The following is a 23,187-nucleotide window of genomic DNA, read 5'->3' on the forward strand; positions in this document are numbered from 1 at the left end:
TGCATGTGCTGTAGTATAATACCCTATGGCTATTCTGAAGAAATGGCAAACATGATCCTTAAATAGAATCTCGTACATAGAAATGATAGCAGAGTTTCAAGAAGGATTTTTGCTGCCATTTCTGGTCCCCAAACCACAGCTGTATTCAGATAGATGGCAAAACATGTTTTGCATTTTCCAGCATCATGCTGTGATCTGCATTGAGAAGCAGCAAATAAATAAACTATGTAACTGATGATATCTTACCAATAATAATTTCATTTTTTATACATGTTAGTATGAATTTAATGAGATTTCTCCAAGACTAAAACACCACTGTGTGGTTGATGACCTACAGAGTCATGAATTATTGACACTGCAAGCTGTCTCCTATAGTCATAATCAGCCTGCATCCAAATATGACATTGCCCAGAGCTACAGAAAATGTTACATCACAAATGAACTGCTAATGTCAGGAGCATAGTTATTGTTTGGATGCAGAAGAAACAGACAAACATTGCTGGTGTTTTCGTGATGTAATTTGTCATTATTTCATTTAAGTAAGACTTTAATTTGCAGCTTAGATTTTGGGTGAGACAAGCAATCTTAAACCAGTTGTTGGCAGTTGATTTTTAAATTCCAGCCATATTTTGTTTTAGTCAACAACAGCTATTATTTACAGTAATTATCTTTTTTTATTTTATTTTTTTATTACAGTTTGTCTGTTTCTTGAATTTTGAATTTTCTTTGAATACTTCCTGACAACCTTGCATTGTAACTTTGTGTTCCTGGGTTGTTTATTGCATCATAGGCGGACACGTTCAGGTTGATTTGGATGAGGCACTCCCCAGTGGGACGTTTTTGTGTTCATTTTATGTAAAAGCAATTGAATGCCAAGTTGAACTGCAGGGAAATTACATGTTTCTTCAGAACTGGGTCAGTCTTTTCTACTTGAATTGTTTATTTCTCTGTAGGTTTCTCATCCAGTTTATTGCTGGGTGCCTTAACGGCTAGGAAACATAGCACAGGTTTGTGTATGGTACTGCTATATGAACGCAAGTTTTACGAGCCTAAGGTAAGGTTTGGCAATTAGTAGTACATAGCACCTTCTGGTACTCTTTAGACCATCTTCTGCTATCCTCATTTTTAGGTCATTGTTCCAGCGTCAGTATTCAAGAGCCATACTCTCCCTGTAAATTGTTAAAGTTTAATTCTTATTGTTTGTGTTTTATGATGAGGTGTTTACAGTTAAAATAGTGCAACTCAATGCGATCAAGCTCAAATATCTAATATGATAAGGAATAGTAAGGAAGGAATGGATGTAAAAAGTTACATTGCATTTACATTCTTTGATTTTGTGCATTAAATTTTGTTTTGAAACTTTACAAACATTTGTTATTCCTTGGGCAAAGATGTTTGGGGTAAACAAATTTAGTTTTGTTTTTGGATGCTTTATTATGGCTTCGTTTGAACAGAGGCTGTGCAGAGAGAATGAAGATTTTGGAAGATATCGGGGCCTTAACACACAACACAAACAGGACGTCATTTATATGTCTCTGTTGAATCTATATGTAGAGCCTTCAACATAGTTATGGTATTGGCTGCATTTATTCTTGGGCATGGTGTGCCTGTGTTGGTCTCCAATTTTGCTGTAAAACACTACTTGGAGGTAGGGTTTCTTTCTTTGAATTGGTCTGTTCTCTTCCAGTCAGTTTGACAAGTGGCTGCAGGACAGTAGAAAATGGGACAGTAACAGTCATTAGCGGCTTCGTTGAGACGAGGCGTAGTTATATTTATTGGCAGATGCATACGAGGTTAGGGCTGTGCGATATGACCAAAATCTCATATCCTGATATAAGACATCTATCGTCCGATTACGGTATAAATCACAAAAATTTAACATTTTTGGTAAATTCTGTGAATCTCGGGCAGCTCAAGTTGCGTGAAGTTTTTCCAGCTGGGCGTTGTGTACCTGTAGTCGAGTGTTTTAACAGATGCATGAAACTATACATCGTTAGACATATGTTGTAACGGCTGCTGTTTCTTTGTGAGTATTTATTACACGGCATGCTGCGGGGAAAAGCCGGTTCTAACATTTGAGTCTAAGGTTTATTTTTTAGCACCTGACGGCTCTGTTTTGCTTCTCATCCGTAAATACTCTGCATACTCTTTTACGTGATTCGGTTTATTTTGAAAAGTCTCAACAGGATCTTGAGCTTTCTTGTGAAAGGGTTATGTGGAAGATAAACAAGCGGACACGCGATGGTTTTACCGTCGTTGTTGCTAACCACAACGCATAAAAGCAGACGTTTGTCCGTAGGTAGTGTGGTTATATTAAATATAAGCGAAAGAGAGAACTTTAAGAAATGAATATAGCCACTACAGTGACCATCAAAACGATGAAAAAATATTGCTGTAAACAGCTTATTTTGCGACAGCACGAAACAAACGATGGCGTAAAATGAAATGATAGATGTTTTTATATCATCATCTGATATATATTGTTATATCGAACAGCCCTATATGAGGTTATGTCTTGGGTTTCAGCAGGATTTGTGGATATGATGCACCTGCGACTCAGATTTGTTGCAGAAGTATATGTATTGTTTTTGGCCTCATAGTTCACTCTCTTTGTACTGTGAATATGCCAAACTAATGAAGCTGAGATGTATTTATTTTTTATTACTGTACTCGTGTTGTAACAGATGAAAGTATTTTCCCCACAGTTTTCTCCTTTTTATTTGATGTTGTCTTTACTAAAGCCAAAAAAATTGTCCAAAGAACCCATACAGATTTTAACTGGACAAACTAAAGTTGGGTAATCAGCTCAGTGTTTGGCTTTTCCTCCATCATGCTAGACTGGGTGCAGCGAAGTCACATGACAACACATGTGGTGGTATGATTTAAAAGGTACCATATATACTGGGAGGCGTACTAACAGATTTTAAACAATCAAATGTAATAACCAACATCGGCAAGATCACATTGATTAGAGGTGAATACCGGTTTTGCTTTATTTTCAGTTAATTGCCGAGATGTACTGGCAGTTACCTGACAGCAACATTAGCCATCTGTTATCATTAGCCTTTAGTTATCATTAAGGTATCTGCTAGCATCTGTGGCAGATAATAAAATGACAGTAATGTGTGAGCTTGGAAGCAAACTTGGCAGCCCTAACAGTCTGTAACATTGAAAGACAGTGTTAATTTAACAGGACACACACGATTATGTGTAAAAAGTGTTATGTTTCCCTTGAAACTGAGAAAAATCTACTAGCAAGTAGACAACATCAGTGGCAGTCTATTTTACCAAAGTCACAAGAAACACAGCTGCACACAACCTAAAATCTATCTATCTATCTATCTATCTATCTATCTATCTATCTATCTATCTATGCTATGCTATGCTATGCTATGCTATGAAGTATTTTCCTGGTAATTGGTATTTCTACTATGAAAACAACCTGTAATACAGTACATAGAGAGAAGTTTCATCATCTGAAGGCTGTGACTGTTCAAAATATAGTCTATCCAGCAGTTGAGTCATTTCAGTCTGGACCGTTTAGATTATGTAGATTAACCAACTGGCATACTATAACTGCTACTTCTGGAAATATGCTACAAGTAATGCTATAAATACTCTTAAGGTGGGGAATTAAGAAATATCACAGTTATTGGTAAACCGTGTTTGAAATGTGTGCTACAGGCAAAAATAATTTTCCTGCTTACTCTTATCTACAGTTCTACTCCTTTAAGTTCTTTGATGTGGTGATCCAGTCTAAGCTTATTCAATTGTTCAGATTTCCTGTTAGTTACCAATAGTGTAGCCGCTCACTAATCTAATTTGCGCCACCATAGTTTCATAATGAAACAGAAAATATTTACACTCTTTTCATATTAATATGAAAAGCGTATTTCATTCCCTGTAAGCTATTTATTGCAGCCAAGAGCTTGCATTCAAAATATTTGCAATATTTGTTTTCCTATACAATCTGATTGTGTGGGAAATGTATGCATATCAAATTTCTAGACCACAAATTTGCTTCTCTTCAATTTTGCCACCCTCTGCTTTGAAAGAGTTTTTGCCCTTTAACAAGATGAACTACAGTAGCTTGTTAGCCTCACTAATGTATGAAAAGTGAGCTGCTCGTTGGAGAGCAATTACCCTGTCTTCATAACTCTCAGCGAAGAAGAGCAACGGTTCTGCCTTCAATCTGAGAGAACCAATTAGTGCTTGGCCTACAGAACAATTCCATTTGGAAAACTCTCAGATGGTGCAGGTGTGTTGCTACTGTATTCTAATACCTTACAGAACAAGGAAAAACAACATTTGTTGAATGGAAGGGAAGAGGATATGGGATCATGTGATAAAATTTCCCTTTGGGACTTGAATGTCAGCCTGCTCGGAGGATATGAAAGTGGTTTTGCATTGTTGATTTTAATAGGAAAAGCAGCATTGTGAAGTATGCTGACAGGCTTTAGAGTTGGGCTCACTGCTTTCTGACTTTGTGACAATAATTCAACCCATACAGTTGGGAGAGTTAGATGAAAAGTATAGGTCATTTCTGTCACTACTCACCAAGTTTCTTTCTATTTGTTTAACAGTTATCATTACTTAGCAGTAGAGCAGGGCGATATGACCAAAAATATTTATCACGATATACATTTGAAAATTTGCGATAACGATTTAACTGACGATATAATTGACACTAGACAAAATGCTTTACAACTCCACAACTTTATTAGTGCAAAAAACCCCATCAACGTATTTTCACTTAAACAAACAGCTGTTTTTTTATGTGCATTAAAGTTATATAAATATTTAACAAATTCCTTGCTGACAGTTTAACCAAAAGGCATTTCCAGTGGAAACTGGCTGACATATCCTCAGCATAACCATGGATAATATCCACAAAACTAAAAAATAGGTTATACACACACAATACGGTAATATTAGGTAATACAGTACGTGTCACTCTGCGAGGCGCCTGCCTAATATAGCCGTAATACTCCGACAATCCATCAAGCGGTGCGGCTTCGTAGCTTAGCAAAGTCGTACTAAAACATTTGACAGATTTTCGAGCGCCATGTACGACATAAAATCGCTTCGAGGTCAGTAAACACAACCAGAATTCATACATAAGGCACACGGGATTATAAGGGGCACTGTCGATTTTCAGAAAAATCAAAGGATTGATTTTAATTGTGCCGTATTTTCCAAACAACACGGTAATAACGACGGCCCGCTAGCATGCTCTACCAAAAATAGTGCTTTGTTGTGTATCTGACATACGAAAGCTAAACCAGTTCCACACCACTGAAGTTGCAGCATTTTTACAAACCAATTCTGGTTCATCCGTTTCATTTAACGATCCACTTTCGCTCTTCTCATTCTGCGTTGCCGCCATGTGCGTATGAAAACAAAGGCACTGCGCGTGCGCGTTTTACCCATGTTCTATCGCGATATTTCATTTTCCTATCGGTGCCCAAAATTACACCGGTATCACCGTGAACGGTATGATATAGCCCAGCCCTACTTAGCAGGTTTACAGAGAATAGATTGGTACAATTAGTTTACAGACCTTGATTTTGGTAATGAGATGAAATTTTTTCAGGCTTTTACAAGGCATCTGTTTTATCTTTTGTTTGTCTTCAAACACTGCAGTGGTGAGCATTTAGTGTGTTATAGGTCATCCTGCAGCCTTTGCATTTCTATTTTATATTAGAGTACACTGTATATTCTGAGTTGATTGTTTTTTACTGTACCACTTTTAACGCTCCCCCGAGCAAATTCTCAAAGTCGTATTACTGTTAAAATTTCAGGGGCAAGTAAATGCACAGAGAACATTGCCATTTTACTCAGTGTGCTTAGTGCTAGATGCTAATGATGTTAGTTACTGTGACATTCCTGCTTTGTAATGTAAAATCATCAGCTGCCCCACATCCTACCCCTCTGCATAATGGCCACTTCACCTTCCTAATCCTAATAGTAGATCTTTTCTCCTCTTATCTAAGGGAGCTTATTCCATTCAACCTTTGCTGGACTATTTTCTGTATTAAGCTTCCTATAATGGACTTATCACATTAGTCAATTTAAAAACATTTTCCGCAGCCAAATTTTGGTATAATTATTATATTTTACATTTCTTATCCCTTCGTTCCATTTTTATGTCATGGATGCATGCATGGATGTTTTTGCCTATGTTGTTTTGTCTGGGTTGAAAACTATTGTTTACGCAAAACCGTTTTAGACACTGAATGTGATAATGGGCTGTACACATAAACTTCTCTTGACTTGAATAATTATCACTGGCGTGCCTCCTCTGCAAATTAGTTGCCTGTTTGTTTGACTAAATAAATAAATACAAACTGTTCTCATTTGTTAGTCCAATTAAAACTAAATTAATAAACCTTTTCCATAAAATTAGCATGACATTATTTTTATTAGACACTTGTATTTTAAAAAGAATGACAAGAGTTTTGATATCAGGATTTTATGTTCCATCACTTTGAATATAAAATCCTTCTGATAAAAGTGAAATGACAGGCACATTTAAAAATACAACTGTAAGACAACTGAATAACTGTCTTTTCATTAATACGACACAGTACCAGTCACTAAAAATATAGCAAACATTTTATTTTCAGCTTCATATCAGTAATTGCATCGATTCTAAGTTTGGGTAAAGAGCCGAAGGGGTTTATAGATCAACAGTTAATCTATTAGGCAAACATATCCAGAATTTCTGGTATCATCCTCTCAAACAAAACAAAAATATACACACACATATGTTAGCTTAGCTTAGCATTGGAATAGTTGCTTATATTTCACATATTTATTTACAGTTTATTGGGCAAGCTTAAAGAAAGGAATTGTGCAGATTTTAAAAAAAGAATAGAATCTAATAAGAATCTAAAAAAGTATTATTAAATATCTGCATTCTGATTATTTAATTTCCTTCTTAGAAATTTATATATTTAAATATTTATCTATCTTTCTGTGACTCCTGCAACTACTTTTCTGAGAATACGTGCTTCTTTTGTGGTTCGGACTCCTGACATTTCTTTGGAGGTGGAAGAACACCAAAGTAACTGCTTAAAGGAGCTTGCTTCTTCAACATCTTTAAGAGTTCTAAACAAATGTCTGTCCTCCTCCTGAAAATCTTATGTACTCAAACACGCGTTGCAACTTCTTATCTTGTGCGCAATTTTTATTTTGACAGCGAATGGGCACCTGTGGACCACTTATGTGCAGCCCTGGTTATTTAGCTTGTCATTTTGCAGCCACAGAAATTCTGTTGTCCATGAAACCATAAAGCTGCACTTTCTTTTTGCCTTATAGTCTGATTTGTCATAACTTTTCCGTTTTGTGGTAAGCTTTTCTTTGGCTGTCACTTCTTCACCCTGACCTGTCTTATTTGGCTCAGCAGAACTAAAATATATATCCTGCTGCTTTTACACACGCACTCACATAACGCTCAGCGATTCTCTGCGCGATCAACCTCTCACATGTTTAAGCTGCGGGAGATTTCACTTGTCATGTTTGCATAGTAAGTTAACGATTGATAAGACGATGTCAGAGGAATTGGTGCGCAAATTATCATCACTCACAGATCAGTGCTGTCGCTCTCTATACACAGTTCGCGCGATTGCAAAGTGAAAGCATAAAACAAGCGCAAATTCAAACGCGATTTCAATATGTCACACACACACACACACATATATATATATATACACATATGTGTGTGTGTGTGTGTGTGTGTGTGTGTATATATATATATATATATATATACACATATGTGTGTGTGTGTGTGTGTGTGTGTGTGTGTGTATATATATATATATATATACACACACATATGTGTGTGTGTGTATTAGAGCTGGGCGATATGAGATTTTTTCATATCACGATATGTTTTTTTCATTTCAGGCGATAACGATATCTATCACGATATAAGCCAAATAACTATAATTGTAAGATTTAAATGTGCCGTTGCTCACAAGTAAAATGTGAAATAATCAGCAGCTTGTTTTTATTTAAATATTTATTTCCCATAATAAGTTCAACAGGGTAGATGTACTTAAGGAACATGAGACTTTTTCAGATAAATAAAGGCAAATATTGCAAACTACACAAAAGGCAGCCGCTAAAGCGTTTAAGTTTCAAAATAGAACAAACGAAACAGACTAAATTGTCAATTCCACTTAGAAACAAAGTATTAATTCTAAAAATAAATCTTAGTTTGTTTTACAGAAGAACAGACAAAACTGACTAACTTTTGTCAATATCAAATAAACTGAGAACTAAAAGGAAATTCTCAATCTCTCCTTGTTGTATAGCTGAGCTTTTCAAACAGTTTTAACAGTTACTTTAGTCTGACAAAAGCCGAATGACGAATTAGCGCTTCCAGTCAGAGACTGAGGCTACGTCCACACGTACACGGGTATTTTTGAAAACGGAGATTTTCCGTTTTCGTTTTAAAAAATAATCCCATCCACACATAAAGGCAGAAATGAAGGAAAACGCTGCTATGAACATGCCAAAGCAGCAGGTGGCGCTAGATTCCTAACCGTGCAGAAATGTTGGCCAATCAGAAGTCTAGAAGCCTCGGTGGGAAAAAGTAAACAAAGCTGGGGCATAGAAGCAGAACCGAGTCGTATGTGTGGACGGACAGTAACTGTGTGTATATGTAAGCATTTAAACACTGCAGAGAGTAGAATTAACAGTATTGTAGAAATTCATTTCACCGAAACAATAATGTGGCGCACAGTGTGACGCATGCACCAGTTTATTGTATTTCCAGACTTGCTTTCGGCACAATTTACAGTGCACGCTACTCTGTTTTTTGTCAGACTTGAAATAGCCGAAATACCTTCACACTACGGAGCTTCTATGGCTCTTCCGTTCGACAATCTCTCCGGCATTGGAACCATCATCTGTTTTCTCTTCGGTCACGCTCGGTTGATTTTTCTAGTCGGCACACTCACTTCCTCCATTACCCGCTGGCTGCTTCCCAAACAAACACACGTGCGGCTTGGCACTTGTGCTGTACGTAACAAATCACGCGACGTGACGCTGCGGCTGTGATTGGTTCGGCTCTGCGCTACTGAATTTGGATCGGCTGACCTTTTTTTTTTTTTTTTTTTTTAAAGAGGACAAGAGCGGCAAGGTCTATCGCGATAGCTTAATTTCTCTATCGAGTAAAAGTTATATCGCGATACATATCGTTATCGTTCTATCGCCCAGCTCTAGTGTGTATATATATATATATATATACATACACACACACACTACTGGTGGTGGTCAGAGGGCCCGGTGGCGCCAGTGCCCGGCAGCCTTGCCTCTGTCAGTGCGCCCCAGGGCAGCTGTGGCTACAACGTAGCTTGCCATCGCCAGTGTGTGAATGTGTGTGTGAATGGGTGAATGCCTGAATGTAGTGTGAAGCGCTTTGGGGTCCTTAGGGACTAGAAAAGCGCTATACAAATGCAGGCCATTTACCATTTATATATGTATATGTGTGTATATTAGGGGTGGGGGGAATAATCGATACTGTGTAGTATCGTGATATTTTGTTTGCTAATAATGTATCGATACAGGGACAGCAGAATTCGATATTTTGTTACAAAAAAAGTTTTTGTGGACTGGAACATGCTCTGACTTCAGAGCATGTTCCAGTCCACAAAAACTTTTTTTTTGATCAGCTCCTTTTTCTGAGCAAGAATCCTGACATTCCTTCACTGTCCAAATGTGTTTAACTTTTTTTATGGCAGCAATAAACATGACAGTTTACTTATTTTCATTTAAGACATGTTTTATTTTAATTAAGTTTAAAACTTTTTTATTTAATGTAAAATTATATTTTGTTTTAATTTACTTTCAAATTCTTCAGTTGCTGAAGGGGCTGCAGTTTTCATAAATTTCATAGTTCAGAATAGCTATAATTGTACCAGATGGTTGCATTCAGTTAAGTTGGACTAGACTGTAATACAAACCGTTCAGTTTGTCAACAATAAAACTGACTGAAATGAGAGAAAGACTGAGTGCGAGACTTTGATATTAGATAAAATGAATATTGATAAAGTTTACCTTTATGTACAGAGTCTGAATATCGCAAAATATTTTTAAAAATTGCAATAATATCGTATCGTGCGTCAAGTATTGTGATAATATCGTATCGTGAGATGTATGGTGATTCCCACCTCTAGTGTGTGTATATATATATATATATATATACACATATATATATATATGTGTGTGTGTGTGTGTGTGTGTGTGTGTGTGTGTGTGTATATACAGTGGGGCAAAAAAGTATTTAGTCAGCCACCGATTGTGCAAGTTCCCCCACTTAAAATGATGACAGAGGTCAGTAATTTGCACCAGAGGTACACTTCAACTGTGAGAGACAGAATGTGGAAAAAAAAAATCCATGAATCCACATGGTAGGATTTGTAGAGAATTTATTCGTAAACCAGGGTGGAAAATAAGTATTTGGTCAATAACAAAAACACAACTCAATACTTTGTAACATAACCTTTGTTGGCAATAACAGAGGTCAAACGTTTACTATAGGTCTTTACCAGGTTTGCACACACAGTAGCTGGTATTTTGGCCCATTCCTCCATGCAGATCTTCTCGAGAGCAGTGATGTTTTGGGGCTGTCGCCGAGCAACACGGACTTTCAACTCCCGCCACAGATTTTCTATGGGGTTGAGGTCTGGAGACTGGCTAGGCCACTCCAGGACTTTCAAATGCTTCTTACGGAGCCACTCCTTTGTTGCCCGGGCGGTGTGTTTTGGATCATTGTCATGTTGGAAGACCCAGCCTCGTTTCATCTTCAAAGTTCTCACTGATGGAAGGAGGTTTTGGCTCAAAATCTCACGATACATGGCCCCATTCATTCTGTCCTTAACACGGATCAGTCGTCCTGTCCCCTTGGCAGAAAAACAGCCCCATAGCATGATGTTTCCACCCCCATGCTTCACAGTAGGTATGGTGTTCTTGGGATGCAACTCAGTATTCTTCTTCCTCCAAACACGACGAGTTGAGTTTATACCAAAAAGTTCTACTTTGGTTTCATCTGACCACATGACATTCTCCCAATCCTCTGCTGTATCATCCATGTGCTCTCTGGCAAACTTCAGACGGGCCTGGACATGCACTGGCTTCAGCAGCGGAACACGTCTGGCACTGCGGGATTTGATTCCCTGCCGTTGTAGTGTGTTACTGATGGTGACCTTTGTTACTTTGGTCCCAGCTCTCTGCAGGTCATTCACCAGGTCCCCCCGTGTGGTTCTGAGATCTTTGCTCACCGTTCTCATGATCATTTTGACCCCACGGGATGAGATCTTGCGTGGAGCCCCAGATCGAGGGAGATTATCAGTGGTCTTGTATGTCTTCCATTTTCTGATGATTGCTCCCACAGTTGATTTTTTCACACCAAGCTGCTTGCCTATTGTAGATTCACTCTTCCCAGTCTGGTGCAGGTCTACAATACTTTTCCTGGTGTCCTTTGAAAGCTCTTTGGTCTTGGCCATGGCGGAGTTTGGAGTCTGACTGTTTGAGGCTGTGGACAGGTGTCTTTTATACAGATGATGAGTTCAAACAGGTGCCATTCATACAGGTAACGAGTGGGGGACAGAAAAGCTTCTTACAGAAGACATTACAGGTCTGTGAGAGCCAGAGATTTTCCTTGTTTGAGGTGACCAAATACTTATTTTCCACCCTAATTTACGAATAAATTCTTTACAAATCCTACCATGTGAATTCATGGATTTTTTTTTCACATTCTGTCTCTCACAGTTGAAGTGTACCTCTGGTGCACATTACTGACCTCTGTCATCATTTTAAGTGGGGGAACTTGCACAATCGGTGGCTGACTAAATACTTTTTTGCCCCACTGTATATGTGTATGTAGATAATAGACACTTGTATGCACCTACATATGTATGTATATGTGTGTGTATGTATATGTATATATGTGTATGTAGATAATAGACACTTGTATGCACCTACATATGTATATGTAGGTGCATCTGATAAGCTACATGTCTGTAATATTTAAGGAGTTCTTCCTTCTGTATTTGGTGCCTCAAACAGAATTCTGTTGCAGATACAACGGCCGTTTGGTGAATATCACATTTGAACGTGAGAAAATTGAACATAATACAACAATATTGTTGGGTTTTGTTTAATCTCTTTAACCTTTAACTGTTTAACCTTGAACTGTACTTCACATTTGATGGGATGTGTCACTTTTGTGGGAAGACTTGAAACAAATTGACTAAAATAAAATCAGTTATTACCTGTTTGCTCCACAAGTTGACAATATAGAAATAATTCTGCCAGCTCCAGACATTAACTTACATTATTAACTAACTGTGCTATTTTCCCGTGTCAATCGATGTCCCTATGGAGACCTTCTTGCCTTGACCTTTAGTTTGGTACACAGCCACACAGTATTGCTCATGCATGATATAGAGTGGGACTTCAGGTCAATCTCGACACCATTCTTAATCATCCACTGGAACCCTGAGTGCCCCCTTGGGAGGTTCTGCAGGAAGCAAGTCACACTTTGTTCTAATTAAGTACAAAATGTTTCAAGGCATCATTCTCTTTGGATGAAAAAGAGATTTGTATTATCTGACAATCTTTGATGAAGTGCAGGCTATCACTGAGAGGCATTACATTCATCTTGCCAGACGATGTCATTTCTAAAAATTAAATAGTCTTTTAAAAATAATTCGTCTCAAGGTACACTGGGAGCACAGCACTGGTTCCAGCTGCTGAATTTTAGCGGAATATTTGCATTGCTGTGTTGATGTTATTTCTCTTGATAGGACAGGAGGACTGTAGGAAACAGAGGCATAGGAAATGTCCATATTTTTGGTGACATGTCTGCTAGGGCCAAAATTGGCATTGTTGTTGTTTTCTGAATGTGCATGTTGATTGATTTTATTGTTTGTACTGCATTTTAAGTTTCGGTAAAAAAAATATGGACGAATGTACAAAGATAATATCAGGTTTATGTGGCAGAAAACTGAAGCATATTCCTTAAAGTGCAGTAAAGTGTAGATAGATGCTGGCTCCAGCAAGTCTTTGGATCCTTTCCAGTAGAAATTAAAAGTGCTATTGAAGGTACACTCTCGGTTCTGGAGGAAGTAAGATATACACTCAAGTGCTGCTCTTAACATGAGCAAATCGAAGACCTTAAAATATATTTTTAAAGAACCCCACAGTCGTATTTCTGATTGCCTGCAGGTGATTGCTTTTGCCTTTGCATATAGATGGAACACATTGATATGCAGACATTTGCGCATCTAATTAGCCTGTTTCCTGTTTTAATAATTGTTCCATCTCAGTGTTGAAACATTGTTAAGCATTCTTAATCAGCGCTTCACTTAGTGGGTTGATTCTAATTTTGTATTGTATGTTTGTTTTTCTGCTGCAGTTTCATTGGAAGTACAGATCACACCAACCCACGGTGAGATTAGTCTTGGAGAGTCCAAATTCTTTGTGTGTGAAGGTAAGTTTATCAAAATGTTCCAAGTTATATATATTTTAAGCTTTTTTAATAAACTGCACCTTAACAGTTCACCCACTTTTTAGACTGTTTTGCAAAAAATGAGTTTAAAGTGGTTAAACTAGACAAAACATAGCAGAGGTCTGTGTTTCTGTTGGAATCAGTTCATATTTATCCATGTGTTAGGTGTATGGATAAATATGCATGGATGTTTGTGGTACGAATACACAGTATTGCTTGATCAGCCACACTTCCTCTTCTGCAGGATTAAAGTGGACAACTACACCCCCCTTCATATTTTATGTTAAGTGGTTTTCCGGTTACTTGAATGTGTATCATACATTCATCAATCAGTCATCAATGAATGATGAGATTAAGTGTCCTTTTGTTTTTGGTTTGTTTGTTTAGCATCAAACCTTGAAAACATATAACATTTTCTGATGTCTTAGTTACTAGACACAGCTAAAATGCATAAACCACACGCTTCATTCCTTGCAGGAGCATGAACCACCTACAATGTACAGTCTGTGGGCAGTGGCTGACTTCTCTGATTTGAAATGTGTTACCCTATAGATACCTGTTTCTTATGTACTGCTCTGTTCTGTCTGTTGTCTTAGTTGTAGGCGTTGCCAAGCACATAGACTGGTTTGGACCAAGCGGGGACAGGATAGAGCCGAACAGACAAGACACAACAGTAACCCGTAACGATGAGTCATCTTCCACCCTCACGCTGTATAAAGCCGGGACGGAAAGTGCTGGGACATACAAGTGTGTCGCTACCAATGGAGACCAGCAAGCGGAGTCGACAGTCAAAGTGAAGATCTTCCGTAAGTTTCCCCCCACCGCCCCACCCCACAGTATACGGTACACACTCCAAATTACTGAGTGGTGTGAACACAGAAGAAAAAGAATCCTGCTCATTGAACTCATAGTATTTTATTGACTGCTCAAGGGCAACACATTATTCTTTCTTTTCAAGTGAGGATGGATTTTTCATCAGTTCAATAAACGGTCGGAAGACCATTAGAAGGCTGCTTAATGATCCTGTCTGTTGTGCAGTTCTTGTGAATAATGGATTTTATTTTCCATGAATGCCAAGCATCAGCAATTGTCCGTCAGAGATGAAATTATTTTCCAAACAGAACTTTTCTGTTATTTCAGGGCCTGTTTCAGGATGTTATTAGAAGTGGTCACCCATATTAACAGCAATGCACAATGTTGTGCACAGAAGTGTACAAAACATCACAACTTCCTGTGAATGAACATTTGTATAGTACCAGCAGCAGTTTGCATAGTTAGTTCAGTGCTACAGCTTGCAAGCCATATAAGAGATAACCTATAACTGCTTTTGCCCCATGCAGACGGCCAGTTTAACAGGAGCAGACTTTACATTTAAACTTTTACCGACCATTTCAAGAAATGAGCTGCGCATTACAGCTAAATGGCTTCATATGTTAAGCCTTGATGAGATAGCTCTATAGCTTTCCAGTTCGGAATCCAATTCTGTCACTTGTGTCCTGCTGAAGTCTGTCAGGTAGCAGTTCTGCTTCTTTCTAAAAAGCTTCCAGCAAATTCCATTAACCAGTCAATTTTAGAAATGGCTTGGCTAGATATTGCTTCAGTTCTGGTAACTTGAGCCAGGGGAGCTTGTTTAGGGTGATAATAAAATGAATGAGATTTTTGGTAAAAAATGTTAAGCATTCCTTCAGTTTGATCATTTTCAGTTGTGATTTATTAGCATAGACAGCACTACTTTTAAAGATAGTGTTTTACTAAAACATAGTGCCATAGCAGGGCAATCATAGAGAGTGAAAGCTTTAATGAACCTCGTTATGTCACTGAGTGAATATAGTGCTTTTCTTTTTTTATTCCAGAAAAAATCACCTTTCAAAACGCACCCTCACCCCAAGAGTTTACTGAAGGAGACAATGCCAACATTGTTTGTGATGTTGTTAGTTCACCTCCACCCACTGTCCTCTGGAAATATAAAGGAGCGAAAATACAGATGGAAAAAGATGGTAAGTTTATGAACAATGCAGAATTTATATTTCAGTTTGTTTTCAGTTGATTATAACACAGAACAACAAGGTGAACAAATTTCAGGATTAATGAGCAGGGAATAAGATGATTTCAGCCATACTGACCATTACTTCTCAGGATGTTATAGCTTGCTTTTTTATTGTTTATTTTGTTTGTTAGCCACGAGATTATGTTGATGGCTGCAGTTTGGTGAATCAAAATGTGAGATGTCCGCAACATTATCAAGATGTAACTCGGTGATATTGTAGTGTTGCACTTATGTTAACAGCCAAAATAAAACAAAAACAGATTATAAGGCAAAATGGAAACTGTAGTAAAAATGCACTACATAAATAAAAACACACAGCCAACGAAATATTTTATATTTATATATATATATATATGTATATATATTTATATATATATATATATATATATATATATATATATATATATATATATATATATATGCATATACAGATCCTGGTGTTTGAGTCATAAAATGAGTCATCCACTGCTTTTGTTGCCATTCTTCACCCTGTGCTTTGAAAGGGAAAAATTAATTTGATTTTGAATTTGAAAATACAATTGACTCTCTGTTATTCACCCTTGACACTGAGCAGTATAATAATGTGTACGGCAGTGTTATTGCTCACTGAAAAATAATAACATGCGCTTATGTGTGGGTTGCAATAGTATTTTTGATTATTATGTGACTACATTTATTCGGTTCACATTTTATCCCAGACTGAAGGAGTTCATGTGGGCTTTGCTTAGATTCTCTTCTGTTTTTCTGGAGCTCGTAAAATGATTGTTGGATATATGGCCTCAAATTTGATAGTTAAGGTAATATCAAATGAGCAATAAAATGACATTCCAGTTTTTGTCACCAAACATTTCAGTGACTAAGATGTTAGTGTTAAAATGCTTAAGTTAAACAAAGTCTTTATAGCTGAGTTGATTGAGATAGTTTTCTTTTTTGATGCCTTACTCACTTCTTTGCTAACAGCTGTTTATCATGTAGCATTTACTGCTGTTATTAACTTGCCAAATATGCATACCTGAAGATGTATTACCTTTTGCTTCCTTCCAGTTCGGTTTAAAGTACTGAACAACAATCACCTTCAAATCCGTGGCATAAAGAAGACTGATGAGGGCTTGTATACCTGCGAGGGTCGCCTGATGGCGCGCGGCGAGATTGATCTGCGTGTCATCAAGGTCGTTGTGAATGGTTAGCGACCCTCTCGTCCCCTCACGCTTTTTCCTCTTCCTTTTTGTTCTTGTCTGAATATTTTGTGTGTGGCAGGTGTCCCGTGATGCTTAAATAAGCTGTAGATCCTTAGAGGCGACCAGGCTCAACATCAATGTGGAAACAGTTGCCCAGAGCAACCGTGTATCAAAGATGTTTCATGCTAATGAAGTCTGTTTCCTGTAACTTCTGAGCCTAGCAAATGAGTGTGTCTAAAATAAGTATTTTGAATTTGTCACTGCTTCTGTTTCTGGTTTTCCTCTCACTTGCTCTCTCTTGCACTTGCACTCTTTATATCTAGAGCTATACTATATTCTGCATATGTGTCTGCCTATTTTATTTTTCCCTTTGTACCTTAGTGCTCCCGACAATCAGGATATGGCAGTCAGAGGTAAATGCTACAGCAGACGTTTTGCAGCCGGCTATCCTGACTTGTGCTGTTGATGGTTATCCTGAACCCATGGTGACCTGGACAAGGTAAACCTAATAAAACCAAGTACAGTAAATACCTTTTTGTTATTATCATTGTTGTTTTTTGGCATTTGCATCTTTGGACATTGATGTGATTTATACTCGTAGATCACTTTTTGCCTTCAGAGCTCAGTTTTGGTCCATACTGACATGATGGGGTCACACAGTTGCTGCAAATTGTGTCAGCTGTACATTTATGATGTGAATCTCTCATTCCATCACATCCTGAAGGTGTTCTGTTGAATTAAATTCTAGAGGACATTTTGGCACAGTGAACTCATTGTCATTTTCAAAAAACCCAACAACAACAGTTTGAGATGATCAGAGCTTTGTGACATGGTGTTATTCTGTAGGAAGCAGACATTAGAGGTTGGGTACACTGTGGTCATAAAGGGATGGACATTGTCAGCTATTCAGGTAGTTTGAGGTTTTTAAATAATACTCATCTGGTACTAAGCAGCCAAGTAAATATTACCCACATCTATTAGATCATCACCATCAGCCTAAACATTTCAGGAAGGATTCATGTTTTGTGTTGTTTACATCAATTTGTGGCTCTACCATCTTAATGCTGAAGCAATAAATAAGGCTCATCAGACCAGTCGACATTTTGGCAATCTTCTATTCTAGTGTCCTGTTCTTAGCTGGCCGGAGTGACACCCGGTGCGGCCTTCTGCTGCTGTGGCTCATCACTTGCTGCATTTATTGCCTCTGTCTTTTTAATTGGATTACTCTTACCTTTCTGTCAGCTTGAAGCAGTCCGACCATTCTTCTCTGGCGTCAACAAGGCACTTTCGCCCAACGAACTCCCACTCACTGGATATTTTCTTTTTTTCGGAGCATTGTTTGTAAACCCTAGAGTTGGTTGAGGGGGAAAATCCCAGATCAGCAGTTTCTGAAATAGTCACACCAGCCTGGTTAATACCAACAACCGTGCCACATTTGGAGTCACTTAAATCACCTTTCTTCACCATTCTGAGTTCAGTTTAAGTTGTTTAATCTTGTTGAAGTCTGTATGCTTAAATGTAGTGCGCTGGAGCCAGTGATTGACTATTTGGATAGTTGTACTAATGAACAGTTGAACAGATGTACCTAACAAAGTGGCAGGCAAGTGTAGGATGACTTGTAAAGATGACTTATTTTCTTAAGTTAGTTAGTTAGTTAATTTAAACCCTGTTAAAGTTTAAACAAATCAGTTAATCGAGTTTAATTTTATATAATTGCCGAACTTACCTAATAGCATAAGCAGCTACATCAGATTTTTGAGCTAAATGCTGACAAATGTCCACATCGACACCCTTGGATGCTGTGCTAACATCAGCTAATAAACATTAAACAAAAAGCAAAGTTGATAATTATGGAAGTGTCATCAGTTTTACATGTAGCAAGTTATTACGGTTAATTCTGGGGGGTTACATACGTGCATGTAAAAAAAAAAAATCTATGGTAATTCTTTTAATAATTATTGACGCATTTCATTCTGAACAAAAGTACATTTTTAACAGCAATCAAATACATATTTCTGTCTGAACTGCAGTGAATGCGGGAATAACCAACTGCCAGACCAACATTTCAATTCATAGAACCATTTCGTTAAAATCGCGGGTGTCGGCTCTGTAAAGGCAATTGTTGTAAACACCACAAATGACTTACACGTGGCGTCAGGAGAGATAAAAGCTGGCAGCAACAGACTAATGAGGCAGGGCTAATCAAAAATAATGAGCTGCATAGTTTGTATGTGTACTGACCAAATATCAGCTTGTATCATCTTGAAAATAAGTGAACATATTTTTTTCCATTGATCTTTTTTAACAAAAAATGACTAATTTCCAGTATAATTTGTATAATGTGTTAGAAGTGGCAACTGCACACTTTTCAACCCTTCCCCTATCACTAACCTGTAGTTCGAATAGCCCACTAAATATAGGCTGCTGGGTGCCTTGCTTTCAGAGAAAAGCTATATGATAATGCTTTATTGGATTGAGTTTCCCATCCAGTACTTGTCTAAAGACTTTAGCATGCAGTTATCTGAATAGTCAAACCCAGTCTCCATGAAAATATCTATACAGTAATGTGACAGGAATGCTACTGGCTCTGTGCACTACCTCAGACCAGCCTACAGGTCAAAGTAACTATTATGTGCATGCAGGGCACTCTAGGTTATTTGGGATACTCTACTAACTGATTTATTCATTGCAGTAGGATACTTAATCACAGGATATCAAAGGAGCATGTAAACAGTGAAACATGAAGACTAGCATGACAACAATAGCCACATTATTCTGTGCCTATCAATGGCTCCATTCAGAGCCATTGATAGGCTTCTGCTTTGTTAAACTGTTCCTGTTCATCTGTTAACTCGGCACAAAACTTAGATCCAGGGTCACAAAGAGCAGACAATTCAAGAGCCAAAAGTTGGCCTTTTTTTGTAATAATTTATACTCTACGAGGCTGGAATAAAAATAAATGAGATGTTTTTGTAGAATTGAATGTAAACAACAAATGTCAAAAGGAGTGCCAAAGAATGCCAAACAATATTATGCTTTTTTAACATTGGAATTTCACTTTGTAATTTGGTGATCATGAAACTACTATTGGTCTGTCTATAGATGTACATAACTAGATTTTCTTTAGATGGAAGGATGATGAAATTTGAAATCCTGGTAAAAGTAAATCTCTGAAAATGTTGCAGCTGAAGAAGAGTGCTTAAATTTGTGTGGATAAATGGATACAGGGTTTAACACTCGCCTTTTCTACAGGAACGAAGTGAACCTTGAGGCAGGAGAGAAGTACAGCTTTAATGAAGATGGCTCAGAAATGACGATAATGGATGTTACCAAACTGGATGAAGGAGAGTACACCTGCATTGCCAAGAACAAGGCTGGAGAAACTGAAAAGGAACTCAGTCTGAAAGTGTTTGGTAAGACAGATTGTTTTGTGTATTTACATGAACGAAAGTGGAATTATAAAATGCTCCAAGTGTGTGGGAATGAGGTATATGTGTATGTAGGTGGGAGAAGAACAATAGTACGGTTTTGTGTCTGTTTTCTTAGGCATTCAAAATACGGTGTGTCGGTGTGGGTTGTGATTGTTTCATGTTGGGATGGAGCCTAAGGATTTAGAGAGCAAGCCAAGTGGGATGAGCTCAGCTGAAATCTCTAAACTCCTTTTTTCCCCCTTTGTTTTTGCCCACTAGGTTTTCTTGTCACTTCAAAGTGACCATAATTTAAAGCCCAATTATAGTATCAGTGCCAGTCTTTTGGTACCTTATCAGTGAACTAGCCGAGGGAGTTTAGTTTTCAAATCAAGAGAAGTGGCAATAGCTCGATTCTTTAGAGTTAGTAAATGACTGTTGTATGTTGCCATCATTTAAGACATTATTTTGTGAAATATTTCCACAAAGCTCTGGTTTCTTTACTTCCGTTTAGCAAAAGCTACAATCCTGCGTTTTCTGTGGTGGCACAGGATCTTTCTTGGAGGAAGTTGTATGTAGTAACCCCAAAAAGTTGATTTGTTCATCTGGACGTAGCGTTTTCAGTGGGAGAACGTCCAGGTAAACAGTCTTCCTCACCTGGATGATCCATCAAAACATTGTATTTAGTAATGTGTCTGGATCAGTTGTGAGTATATTTTAGTAAGCCATCGTCAGTGATGCTCCAATACCAAGATTTACCATTTACAATGGGTAAACAAAGAGCAGAGCCTCCATTTTAATCCACTGGACCAAGAATTATGAATGTGTTTCAATGTAGACCGTGCCATTCATCTTAAAACAACAAAAACAGAAAAACAGGTGCGGGACAAAAAAAAAAAAGTCATTTTAATTACCTTGAACTTAAATAACTTGATTTTTTATTAGATGAAGCTGGAATCCAACCCAGTATTTACATCAGAAATTAATTATCTAGTAAATCTAATTATTCAGCCGTAACCTGACGGGGACAAAAGCAGGTGGCAGAAATTGACGACAAACATATGAATCAAACATATAAGAATTTGTTTTCTTGTGGATCGGATATTAGTTAGACACACTAAGTGTGCTTTTAGTGATAAATTTGTCAGTTATGTTCAGACTTTGTACCCTTCAGTATATTTCTTGACAGAATTTAATGACTGCATTTCAACATGTCAACATATTTAAGCATGAATTGTAATCAGAATACAATCAGTATGTCAGTAGCCTTTAAAATGTTCCTTTAAACTGCATTTAGTTCAGTGTTAAAGTCATTTCAGGCTAATTTTCACTCAAATATTCACATCATCTCTATGACAGACATCTTTTCATCAGTGAGATAGATTACACTGTGACAAATGAATGATGAATGATCAGTATATTATGTGTCTAAAGCTTTATACAAATACGGTTTATTTAAAGTATGATTGCTGCAGTAACATACAGTAAATGTTTTAGTGCAGGGGAATTGACTGACAACCTGACAGCTGCCTTAATGTCCACAGAGTCACAGAGTTTGAAAGATGTAACCATAGATTTTATTCTAAGCTGATAATAAATCACCGATTTTAAATCTGTGCATTTTACACACAGAAAATAATGAACTGATGAACTGGGATTTAAATATTTGTAAAAAGATAAATGCCCTAAATACTAAGAAAAGACTGCAGAGCTGCAGTCTGTTCTGGTATGCTCTTTAAAAGTGACTGAATGAGGAAATGAGATTAAGTGTCAGTCAGCTAGTTCAGATGTAGTGGGAGGGAGAAATCAGAGGGAATCTCAAAGTTTGTGGAAGAAAACTTGTCAGTGAGCAGGTTAGATTCATGGTGTCTGTTACTGGGTCACAGTCGATTTTTTCTTTTCTAGAACAGAAAAGCCAACGTTTCCCTCATCTCTTCGTTAACAGGCTCAGTTTTTTCCAAACCTGGCTTCTAGAGTAGATCCCTGGAAGCATTGTGTTAGCCACAAGGAGGACTAGTCAGGTTCTCTATATACTAAGGACAGATGCTTCAGTGCTTAGCTGAAGATACAGTAGACCATCCTTAGTGAAAAGAAATGAGATCATGTTGAAACACTGAGTGTTCACAAAAAACAACCTGCTTGACAAATGGCACAGATCATCGCACTGTGATTTCCATCTCATTCATTTCTTGCTAACATGTATAAAGATTTCTTTCAGTTCTTTAAAAAATGTGTGCACAGGTAAATTTACAACCTCCTTTTGGGAATTGCTGTATTCCCAGCTCTTAGGATTCTCATTCGTCAATTTTATTTAAAGTATGCAGCAATGCTAATAAAGGTAAAAATTAAAAGTTGATGCAACAATACATCTTTTTATCTTTTATGTTGTTTTAGTGTAACATTAAGAGGCGTGGGAGCACTGCAGTTTCAAATTCCTGTGTATGATCTGTACATATGGTTTTTGACAATGAGGCTGACTTTGACCTGACATTCTTTGGTTTATATCTTAGAGATAGTGTAGTTTCATCTTAAATTCTCTATCATATCTTTTGTCAACCTTGTGACATTTTCCATCTAGGTCAAGAAAAAGCAATTGCATATAAATTAATTATTTTAACTATTCAACCACTGCGCTAGCCTTGGGAGGTTGGGGGCTGGGTCATCAGCTAATACAACTAATCTGGGTCTTACAGCCTATAAAAGCTGGCCTCTGTCTCTCTTTCATCCACCTGGCATCAGCCGTCCTTTTAAAATGCTAGACATGTTATTTGTAAAGCTGTAAATCCACAGATGAACACTAATACGTGTGCCAGAACAGGTGCAAGGGTGAAATACAAGCAATAGAGGGCAAGCTACCCAATCCAATTTACTAACTACTCTCAACATTAGTCTTCAGGCAGATATTGGTCATGGCTACTTATGCACTGATTCCACCAGAGCCCCAAGCCTGTCCTTTCACCCATGTTCTCCACCCGAAAACAACACCCTTCTTGGGCTCCTTTTTATATCAGCTGTTTAATATAAAACTGAAGTGTA

The 23,187-nt window shown here is 37.6% G+C and overlaps 1 protein-coding gene across 10 annotated transcripts in view; it reads left to right on the forward strand.

Moving 5' to 3' along the window:
- ncam1b (neural cell adhesion molecule 1b) overlaps window positions 1-23,187 on the forward strand; it is an 80,345-nt gene that overhangs the window by 26,589 nt on the left and 30,569 nt on the right. For all 10 annotated transcript variants that reach the window (XM_076873290.1, XM_004558136.3, XM_076873288.1 and 7 more), the window contains 6 exons: window positions 13,427-13,501; window positions 14,116-14,325; window positions 15,373-15,516; window positions 16,611-16,748; window positions 17,126-17,243; window positions 19,997-20,157. In XM_076873290.1, coding sequence (XP_076729405.1) covers window positions 13,427-13,501; window positions 14,116-14,325; window positions 15,373-15,516; window positions 16,611-16,748; window positions 17,126-17,243; window positions 19,997-20,157 — 846 coding nt within the window. The remainder of the gene's footprint in view (window positions 1-13,426; window positions 13,502-14,115; window positions 14,326-15,372; window positions 15,517-16,610; window positions 16,749-17,125; window positions 17,244-19,996; window positions 20,158-23,187) is intronic.

Source organism: Maylandia zebra, linkage group LG14 (assembly GCF_041146795.1).
Source record: "Maylandia zebra isolate NMK-2024a linkage group LG14, Mzebra_GT3a, whole genome shotgun sequence".
Classification (NCBI taxonomy): Eukaryota; Metazoa; Chordata; class Actinopteri; order Cichliformes; family Cichlidae; genus Maylandia; species Maylandia zebra.